General features: G+C 38.8%; 2 protein-coding genes across 3 annotated transcripts; one reads left to right on the top strand and one right to left on the bottom strand.

The window, feature by feature from the left end:
• The first annotated feature begins 867 nt into the window (after positions 1 to 867).
• Positions 868 to 2,670, top strand: LOC114762774 (high affinity nitrate transporter 2.4-like). Its single transcript, XM_028952352.1, has 3 exons — positions 868 to 1,677; positions 1,764 to 1,879; positions 1,969 to 2,670. The coding sequence occupies exons 1-3, from the start codon at positions 868 to 870 to the stop codon at positions 2,633 to 2,635; spliced, it is 1,593 nt and encodes a 530-aa protein (XP_028808185.1). The 3' UTR covers positions 2,636 to 2,670.
• Positions 2,671 to 3,617: 947 nt separating this feature from the next.
• On the bottom strand, positions 3,618 to 6,689 carry LOC114762716 (uncharacterized). Of its 2 annotated transcripts, XM_028952269.1 has the most exons (4): positions 6,568 to 6,689; positions 4,936 to 5,084; positions 4,300 to 4,448; positions 3,618 to 4,226 (listed from the first exon to the last, which is right to left on the bottom strand). In XM_028952269.1, exons 1-4 carry the CDS (start codon positions 6,611 to 6,613, stop codon positions 4,139 to 4,141), a joined length of 432 nt encoding a protein of 143 aa, XP_028808102.1. In that variant the 5' UTR covers positions 6,614 to 6,689; the 3' UTR covers positions 3,618 to 4,138. The 2 variants fall into 2 exon arrangements, with proteins under 2 accessions (XP_028808102.1, XP_028808101.1); XM_028952268.1 differs by lacking the exon at positions 6,568 to 6,689 and having other exon boundaries at positions 4,936 to 6,152.
• Positions 6,690 to 10,476: the final 3,787 nt, after the last annotated feature.

The following is a 10,476-nucleotide window of genomic DNA, read 5'->3' on the forward strand; positions in this document are numbered from 1 at the left end:
TTGTGCCAAGGTTATTAGCTAAGCCCAAAATTGCAAATCCTCTTTCAATACGCATTCAGTGGAGCTGTTACTAAAATCCTAGCTTATGCTTCCCTGCAAAGCACTACAATAATCTTACCAGTAGTATAACCTAAGGATAGATGCTGAGCCATCGTGTTTTCATTACCCTAGAGGTTTTACAAAACTCTCATGAAAAACTGGAAAACAATAAAATATTCTACTATATACAGTACTGGATATAAGTATACAATTAATTAAGAAGATACTAGCTTCTAGATCAGCGATATTGCGAGATACCGCGACGAAATCCCTCCTCCCCCAAATATACCTGATCCAGGCTGCTGCACAGAAAGTCACGGCTAACTAATATATACGCACACATGCCGTAAATAAACTCTGAAACGGAAACATGCATGCATACGTGGGAGACAGACTAATTAATGATCAACACTTAATTATAATGTATGTGATCCCTGGGATGTACAATGAGACTTCCTTTCGAAGATGCGGCGAGTTGGATGTTATTTATTTTATTGTTTGTTTAGAGTTTCTCGGCCATTGGGAATCCATCGGCTCTTACTAGGGCAGGCTTTTACAGTGTCCAAGCCTTCCTTTTTGTCTCTATACCTTCGCAATTTCTTAAAATTACGTTCTCTTAATTATTTTTATATTAATCTTCAAAGACTAAATCCTGCTTTATAAATGAAGCGACCAAATAGTAATAAAGCACGTATACTTGAATGGGGAAAAGAACCAAAACCTCCTTCTATAAATACCCCACTGCACATCCTTGTACATAACCCCAGCATCTTGAGCTATCTCAGTTCCTTATTTCTCTATTCTGAGTTTTAATTTCTTCCACAAACAATGGCAGGTATTGAGGGGTTCCCAGGAAGCTCCATGCATGGGGTAACAGGCAGAGAGCAAACCTTTGTATCCTCGGTAGCTTCCCCGATGGTCCCAACTGATACAACTGCCAACTTCGCTCTCCCTGTAGATTCAGAGCATAAATCCAAGGTGTTCAGACCCTTGTCCTTAGCCAAACCCCACATGAGAACCTTCCATTTGTCTTGGATCTCCTTCTTCACTTGCTTCGTTTCAACCTTCGCAGCTGCTCCCCTGGTTCCCATAATACGGGACAACCTCAACCTCACAACGTACGACATCGGGAATGCCGGGGTTGCCTCTGTTTCAGGCAGCATCTTCTCAAGGCTGACGATGGGTGCAGTGTGTGACCTCATAGGCCCTCGCTATGGCTGCGCTTTTCTAATTATGATGTCAGCTCCTACTGTTTTCTGCATGTCGTTCGTGAAGGATGCTGCTGGGTACATAGCAGTGAGGTTTCTGATCGGCTTCTCCTTGGCGACATTTGTGTCGTGTCAGTACTGGATGAGTACGATGTTTAACAGTAAGATCGTGGGTTTGGCTAATGGGACGGCGGCTGGGTGGGGCAACATGGGAGGTGGGGCCACTCAGCTTATAATGCCGTTGGTGTACGAGGTGACCCGAAGAGCTGGGGCTACTCCTTTCACTGCCTGGAGAATTGCGTTCTTTGTTCCTGGTTGGTTGAATGTCATCATGGGACTCCTCGTCTTAACTCTTGGCCAGGACTTACCTGATGGAAACCTCTCTACCTTGCAGAAAAAGGGTGATGTTGCTAAGGACAAGTTCTCCAAGGTCAGTTATAATTTCTTTCTGATTGGTATATTACGACAAATTACAACATGCATGGATAAGGATGCTGATTAAACAGATTTGTTCAGGTGCTGTGGTATGCCATAACAAATTACAGAACATGGATTTTTGTTCTTCTCTATGGCTACTCTATGGGAGTTGAATTAACCACTGACAACGTCATTGCTGAGTATTTCTACGACAGGTGAGTTCAGCTCCACTCATTAAACATATATATCCTTCTGGCACTATCGTCACAACGATTTGATTAATTATTAGTTCATACAAAAACAGGTTCAATCTGAAGCTTCACACAGCTGGGGTCATCGCAGCAACATTTGGAATGGCCAACATCGTAGCTCGTCCCTTTGGTGGATATGCTTCAGACACAGCAGCTCGCATATTTGGCATGAGAGGGAGGCTTTGGGTCCTGTGGATTCTGCAGACCTTAGGAGGGGCCTTCTGTATATGGCTTGGCCGAGCTAATTCGCTACCCATTGCTGTGTTGGCTATGATTTTCTTCTCTATGGGAGCTCAAGCTGCCTGTGGTGCAACATTTGGTATAATCCCATTCATCTCAAGGAGGTCTCTGGGGATCATATCGGGTCTGACTGGGGCCGGGGGGAACTTCGGGTCGGGTTTGACCCAGTTGATTTTCTTTTCAACCTCCAACTTCTCTACCTCTACTGGTCTTTCCTTGATGGGTGTGATGATTGTGTGCTGTACACTTCCTGTGACTCTGGTTCACTTCCCACAATGGGGCAGCATGTTTCTTCCTCCTACCAAAGATGTTGATAAATCCACCGAAGAATATTATTATGCTTCTGAATGGAACGAGGAGGAGAAGCAGAAGGGATTGCATCAGCAGAGTCTCAAGTTCGCGGCCAACAGCCGATCTGAGAGAGGCAAGCGTGTGGCCTCTGCCCCAACACCACCGAATACAACTCCTTCCCATGTCTGATCCTTATTTTATTTTTTTAACTTTTGGGTTTTAATAATATAAGGGAAATTGCAAAAAAAGACTTTAGAATTATAAAAACGCAGATAGGAACCCTTGACAACTTCACTATAGTTTGTCACAAACTATAGTGAAGTTGTCAAGAGTCTCTATCTGCGTTTTTGCAATTTCAAGGTCTTTTTTTTTTTGCAATTTTCCCTTTAATAAATGCACATAGAAGAATGTACTTATAATGTCGGTAGGCATTCATGCTTATTAAGTGAAGATGAATGCCATGTAGTATGTACCATTAAGGAAACCTTAAAAAGAAAGTGGGAAAATCTTAATATACAGATATAGAATATTATAAGGGAAAGTTGTTTGCAGGTGGCATCAATGCAAAAATCATTGGTGAATATTAAGGCCTTTCAGCTGATGTCATTACTATGAATCTTAATATCTCAATATTATTGTTTAGTTGCCGGAGAGTTCGTCTCTGCTTGTGAAACGTAGAATATATTGGTAAGTCAAGGCATATTCTGAATCATGATGGAGACACCAACGCTGATGTATGCAATTCAAATGATTTGAATTATGTGATTAAATTTGGGTTTCGCGTGGAACTGCGGCGTGGTGGGAACGAAGTTGCATCATCACGTCTGCTGAAGAATGGGATTCTTTACCACTATCTGTCTTTTCACTAAATTCTAAGTTTTATGGACTGGCAGGCAGTTTTAGGCATATGAATTCGTTTACGTACGATCAAAAAAGACGAGAAACAAGGTAGCAAGAAGGGAAATGAATTTATTTACTCTAAAATGCTCCATGCACATTCATCTCTTTTTCGCTGTGGAAATGCTATCCATAAAACAGAAAAACTAGAAACGTGAAAAAATAGTATTCTGACCGCAGCGTTGCATGTTAAACAAACGTCCGAGTTTAAATATATCAATGTATAACATAAAATTCATAGTAAACCAATTTATGATCAATGTCACCTTCATAGTACATGAAAAAGAGGTTTAATTTTCAGTATAATTTGCATTTATGTTTGAGATTGCAGCCTTATGTCAACTCTTTTAAAACAATAACTTCAACTGCGGGAACATGATTCCCTGGTTTTGGCTCAGCATGTCGGTTGCCAAGTATTAGAAGTTTTACATCTCAACATTAGAAAGCAAATATGATAAAGGACAATGGAAGAGAATAAAAATAAAAATATAAAACATAAAAGAAGCCAAAGCACATGTCTTCTGTTGAACTAGACTCTCCTCCTGCGAGGAAAAACTTGATTTACACTGCCGCTCCATTATGTACACAAGATTTTTGCTCCCTGATCAAGAGTTTTTTTTTTACCGGAGATCAACAGAGTTAGGAATTGTAGTTATAAACACACCAGCAGAGACGAGAACTCACATCAGTCACGAGCTTTCGCGTAAGAAATTATTATCGGACTCTAAATCCTGCCGTCAACAAGGTCACAAATAATGCAGAGGATCTGTGTCTTCTCAAACTGGGTGATAAAACCTAGATGCTTAATTTCCCACTGCCTCCACAGGTTGGGCATGATCGGCCAGAAGAACATTTTGTACAATAGCTCCATTTCTTTGGAAGGCTGTGAAATTCAGGTGAGTGAATGAATTCAAAAAACTTGCGATGAAAGGAATGGAGAGAAATAAAAATAGTACCCGGCTGTGAATCGAGTAGCCATATTCTTGGAAAGTTTTCTTGCCCTCTCGGCATTTTCCTCGGAGAGTTTCTTGAGCACAAATCCTTCACCTTTGCATTCTGAGCATAAACCAGAACCAGCACAATCTTCGCATACTCTGAATTGAATCTTTTTCACAAGAAGCTTTCTTTACACAAACAGTTGCCAATAAAGGGTGCAATTTATCACAGTTTGATCTATTTAATTAAAGATAAGTGCATGACCTTTTTTTGGTTTTTTTTGTGGGTTACACAGCCTATCTCTAGGCTAGCCAAATATTGGCATTAGTGAATTGTCAACACACAATCAAGTTCACAAATGCCATATTTCTGGAGGACAAAGAACAGCATCTGCAATTGTTCAGTCGTCATGTAATGCGGAAACAGGAACGCCTAATATAATTGAATCTTCGGTCTTTAAGAAGTTTCTATACTTTTTAGTGTTAATGGAACTTACAGCTACATTGTCATCTACAAGAATCATAAAATTGATGAAGAAGCAATTTTTACATCCTTGGTTGAATAAAAATGTATAATTTTTAACATTGGCATAAAGTAGACATCGTAGAACACAGATATTTCCAAAATACTTCTGAATGGAAAGATCAATCACTGACCTCTTTCGTTTCAGTAGGTTTTGTTCTCTTCACAAGAAGGGTAACTGCTGCACCGACAAGAGTTGCAGTGACAGCCACTGACGCCGCTGTTTCAGGTAGTGCAGAGGTAATAGTGGAACATTTCCTTCCTTGTAACTGTGACTTCACATCTATAAAAGATACAAAATGAGACTCGAAAATACGTTGGTAAGATATGTATGTCCTCAATTTTAACAACATTGATCGGTGGATTGCTGTCCTAGGAGTAGGAACACCATAAAACAACAAATGGAAAAGTTTAAACCAGAAGGTCTGAGGAATGGTTAACTATGCTAGTGAAATAAAAGACAAGAAGAGAATAGCATGTAATAAAACAAATTATTTTCAACTAACAATAACCCAAAGCAAGTGGTAATCTGTATATAATATAAAAACTCCAACAAATAATATTATGTATGAGAACAATAGCTAATTTCTGAGACCATGCAGTGTACAAAACCCACACTAATCTTGATTGAAAATGATAGAAAGATGACAATGAAACAGTAGGGGTGAAACTCTACAAGTGACAACCATCATAGGAAAAGAAAAACTTGGCGTACTATAATACTGAAAAGTTCGATATTGCTGTCATTTATGTGCTGAGATACAAGCAATTTTCACTTAACATTTAGGAAATTCAACATTAAATTTAGGGTATATCATTTTGACAAGAAAAGCAAAAGGTGACAATATATAAATGGCGAAACCAATAGTACATTACATCAGGAGTATTGAAGATGCATCGACAGGAAATGCACAAAGATTGGCAAGTTTCAACCTTTCTTCTGAAGGCAGTTGGTTTCTTTGTCATAATTCAGGTGAAATAGGTCTTATTAAAGAGTAAGATGAACCAAGCATCCAACTTTGAACACTTCTGCTAGATTGAAAAGTATAAATCTTGCAGGGGTGTCCTCAAAAACTTGTTTCAAGAGACAACTTTTGAGTGCTACAGAGTAGCAAAACGATTTTTCGTGAAACAGGTTTAAGTTGACACCGTTCATTCTGTTGTGAGAATAAACACTAACAGTTGAAACTGCAAGCACAAAAACTCTTGTACAGAAATGAGAACACAAATGAGTCCATTTCAGAACACTTGTAAGATTCCGGAAGCTCAATTTCTTGGGTTTTCCCACGGTTAACTCCACTACTCCAGTAAAATTGAAATCATACAAGACGCTGATCTTTACCAAAAGAGTTAAAGGGCCACTTACGATAGCAGTGGCATTCTCATCCAACTAGACAAAACAGATCAAGAGACAGGTTTCAAGGTTTCAACTGAGACTTTTGGGGACTTCTTTTCAATTTAACATTAAGGCTAATAAATGAGGCAAACGAACCATGTCTATCTGGATTATTACAGGTTTACAATCTAATAGAAACCTTCCACCGTAAAAGTAGGCAATCAATCAGCACGGTGGTTCCACCGAACCGAATTATTGAGATGAAAGCTATCCAGAAGCCGTGGGGATCATTAATGGTGCCTCCTTGAGGTCTCTCGGCAGATTGGTATGTTCAACCAGTAGATTGATGAAGTTTAAATGAGAATATGTAGCAGCAAGAGCTAGTAGTACGAAAATTAAAGGGGGAAATGAAGGAAAGATAATATCTTACTGTTGGAGAAGGAGGGAAGTGAAGTTGGGCGCACTAAGAGCTCCATTAAAGATTTTTCTTCATGAACGATCCTTCCCTGTCCCTCTAACTTAACTGGCCAACCTCCCTAACCACCGTATCTTATCCTCATCTTGTTTGAGAGGATTTACCCTCTTAATTCAGGTAAGAATTAATTCTTGCTAAATCCATAACTACCTTTCCGTTGTAGATTTTGTTACATAAAATAAGCGAGTATTTAAGGAAAACACTTTAAAAATTATACTTGTAATTTTATATTATATATTAATATATTGCTCACTGTTGCTGGCAAAGGAAAAAAAAAAACGAAAATATGTTGCTTATTGTTAAGAAGGGGGAAAAAAAAACAATGGTAACATGCCATTTGCAAGAAAGGCATTGCTTTTTTTCAAAATATTTATTTTCCAATCCTGTGCAATGAAACCAACATCTGTCCAATCAGCAAACACGATAAATCTAGGTAAGATTTTCTGGGCAGATCGCTGCTTCCTTCTGAGCTCTCAGGTTCAAGTGGTGAGGTTTCACGTGAAAAGAGTAAATTTTGTCTCTTCATATTTCTGGGACTTTGCAGATTTGAAGCAGACGCGGGTTTTCTCATGCATAGTTAATATCTATAACGAATTAGACAAACGGAATTCACTAAAGGCTATATGAATTTAATGAGGCTGCAATCCATAGGTTATGAAGTTGGTTCCTTTTATAAACTCTCGCACTGAGTCGTTCTGGACAAAGTTCTGGTGCAAACTCAATTCTATTCCGTTCCCTTTTTAATTTCTGGAGTTTTGGGTAGTAATTACTGTCAGGGACAGTGGTTGCAACGCAGGGTGCAGCGTGCGTATTAATTTCAGACCAAACTCTCCCGTTTGCTCAACTTTAAAATGGCAAGCGAGGGAAAAGTTCGGCGAAATTAAAGAGAATCATCATGTTTGTGGATAGGAGGCAGTATAAAAGAGAATATTACATTGTGAGGCTTATTTTCTCATTGTAACAACTGAATTTAAAAGCATTCAATTCTGATAACAGTTTATCAACAGCCGTGAAGAGGACACATGAAATGAAACTCTTAATCGCACCTGATGTGGTTTTTCAATTTTCAATTTTGAAAAGAGACTTCTCACCGTATCTCTAATCTAGCTAAAGGTAGGTCATTTACACTAATTAAATTCATAAGAAGACTTTTGCGGCTTAACTCAGCAAGTGGCTAAGATTTGGAACTGTAATGAGCTGCTAAACCACACGTGGTAGTTGATTAATCACATGGGTACTAAGAAAACAAGTGAATAAATTTGATAGTGTGCAATAACATAAATTACTCACGGATATCTTGACTTGCGGCACAGACAAAAAAGCTGTGCATGGATATCTGCCTTTATCAGCTGCTCACGAGCTTATTTAAGGCACATTGTTTCCCAAAAGCCCTCACAGCAATCAACCATAAAACCTGTCTTTCTCCACAGGCTGATCAAACCAGAAGCCTCATGTCTACTACAAAGTTCTTTTTCTCTGTTCTTTACCTCCTTATTTCTCTCATCTCTCTAGACGTAGCCATGGCTGGAAGGATCATTCCACCTAGTGCTCCAAGTACAGTCACAAGACCATTAGTTTTTTCAGAAGCAGAAACTTATATGAAGCCAGAGTTGGATCACAAACAGAAAGTTTTCCGTGGGAAGCAAGTGAAGAGTTGTCTGCCTAAAGGGTCTAAGCGTAACTCAGCTCCAAGCAGATTTGTGAACTACAAGGCACTAAATTCCGGAGACTGCTCAGGAATGCATTCAAAAACACCCTGACTTCTAAGGGGGCTGTGTTGTTTAAAGGCGGAGGATTGGCGTGTGTTTGTACATGGTTTTTCACGATCATGAATACCAGTTATGTTTCTTTTTTGATTTGCCTATGATTTGTGATATATATATATATATATATATATGTTACCTATCACAGTTTTGAACGTTATGATTGATCATTGCGAAGGTGTGAGTTATTTTCATCATGTGTATGTACATTTGTTGTTTGACACCTTGGCCACACGTTAGAAGTGGTGTTGGCTATTTCCCCCCTTTTGCCATCAGTGTGGACAAAATTGTGGCAATCATGGTTACATTTAAATTTACTGAATTGATTTCCTTGACAAAAACACGACTTTTTTTGGTGTTTATCAAAACTTCGTTTAATATTATGCCCTTTACAATGCTTTTTTTAAGAGACAATAAGGCGTGTCAGGGCAAAACATAATCATATATTTTGATAATATTTAGAGGAGAAAAAAAAAAACCTTGAGAAATCGCAAGTATATGCCCATAGAAATGCTGAAAATATACTAAAGTATATACGGCCTCTGCGAAGATTCATGTTCAGGTATTTTCCGTAACAGCGGGCTCTATTTGGTTTCTTTATTCACATTGTGCTCCAGCTGTTTCACAGCCAAGCATAGAAATGAGCATTCGGTTATTTGGTTTAGTTATCAGTGATAATCGAATTAATTGAATAACCGAAATATACATATTTACGAAACCGAACCGAAACCAAAGTGTAATAACTAATCAAACCGAATTAACCAAAATAAATTCGGTTTGGTTATCAATTTATTCTGTTAAGGGTTTTTTTTTTTTGGGGCCTTTTCTGTTCCAAATAGTATGATAGTAGCTTGTACAACATAATAAAAATCCAAACACTAATAATCTATTTGAAAGCCCACACAAGATCCAAAAGAGCATGCAAATTGATAACAAATTTAAATTCAAACATAACAAAAGTCTAAACAAACAAACTATTGGTGCAACAACATTAACATTCAAAATTTTAAAGTACAGCGTAACAAAAGTCCAAATAAATCCAACTAACCCCCCAGCTCTCCTTATAGGCAACATAACACGGTTATTCGGTTTTTTAACAAGGGAGACTGGTCAAAAAAAAAGAAAAGAAAAATAGGGAGGCCGGTCAAAAAGAAAGAAAATAGAAAAAGATTAAAAAATAAAAAAATAGTTTTTTTTAATAAATTTTGATTATACGGTTATAATCAAAATTTTAAGAGACTAATTTTTAAGAGACACTGAACCAAACATTGATAACCAAAATAATTAACTGAAAAAAAACCAAATGAACCAAATTAAAAAAACCAGATTAATTAGGCCCTGTTTGGATGACATTGCAAACCATGGTTTGGAAGGCCAAACCATGGTTTGCACATAAAATCATCCAAACAGACAGGTATTTTGGTGAAACCGTGGTCCAGGTTGAAACCATGGTTTTCACTGGTGAAACCATGGTTTCATCAGAAGCAAGAATTTATTGCTTCTGGCTGAAATAATTGAAGGCAACAGCATTGACCCAAAAATACCCTTCATCTGCAGTGCTGGCTGACACGTTCGCTTTGCTCTGCTCGCACATTCACTCTTCGCTCTTCACTCTGCTCGCGGATTCACTCACTCAGGAACCTCGCCTCTTTCTCTACTCGCCGCTTCGCTCTTCTGGAGTGGTTCTCTCTGAATTTCGATCGCTGAAATAAAACCTCTCGCTCTTGAACATAGCAAGTTTCCCTTAAGCGCCATTAATTCAGTTCAATCTTCAATTCGCATACAGCTCTTTGTTGCTTCTTCGTTCATATTCTGTGTGATTGAGAGAGAGAGAGAGAGATCGCTAGGCATGAGCTTGAGGTACGTGTGGAGGATAGTGTACCAAACAGGGATGCGCGCCTGGCAGGGAATGAAAGATCAGGGCTCCAAGTGCGGCGACTCCGCCATCAAATCTCTCCGTGATTCTGCTTTTTCTTCTTCCTCCAAGCAGGTCAGGCGCTTCTCTAACGCCTTCGATTCTCTCGCCTTCAAGGCTTCCAACTCTGACAAACTCAAGCAGGCCGAAGAGTCCCTCAGAACCATCATGTATTTGAGCTGCTGG

Source organism: Neltuma alba, unplaced genomic scaffold (genome assembly GCF_004799145.2).
Source record: "Neltuma alba isolate B1F8T4 unplaced genomic scaffold, ASM479914v2 tig00011241_pilon, whole genome shotgun sequence".
Classification (NCBI taxonomy): Eukaryota; Viridiplantae; Streptophyta; class Magnoliopsida; order Fabales; family Fabaceae; genus Neltuma; species Neltuma alba.

Bases quoted from the DNA above. Each gene is read 5' to 3' on its own strand.
- LOC114762774 (XM_028952352.1), top strand. From the start codon at position 868: ATGGCAGGTATTGAGGGGTTCCCAGGAAGCTCCATGCATGGGGTAACA. The intron at 1,678-1,763 runs GTCAGTTATAAT...AGATTTGTTCAG, and splicing joins CTAAGGACAAGTTCTCCAAG to GTGCTGTGGTATGCCATAAC. The intron at 1,880-1,968 runs GTGAGTTCAGCT...ATACAAAAACAG, and splicing joins GCTGAGTATTTCTACGACAG to GTTCAATCTGAAGCTTCACA.
- LOC114762716 (XM_028952268.1), bottom strand. From the start codon at position 5,154: ATGTTGTTAAAATTGAGGACATACATATCTTACCAACGTATTTTCGAG. The intron at 4,449-4,935 runs GTCAGTGATTGA...CTTGTGAAAAAG, and splicing joins AACCTACTGAAACGAAAGAG to ATTCAATTCAGAGTATGCGA. The intron at 4,227-4,299 runs GTACTATTTTTA...TGAATTTCACAG, and splicing joins GCTACTCGATTCACAGCCGG to CCTTCCAAAGAAATGGAGCT.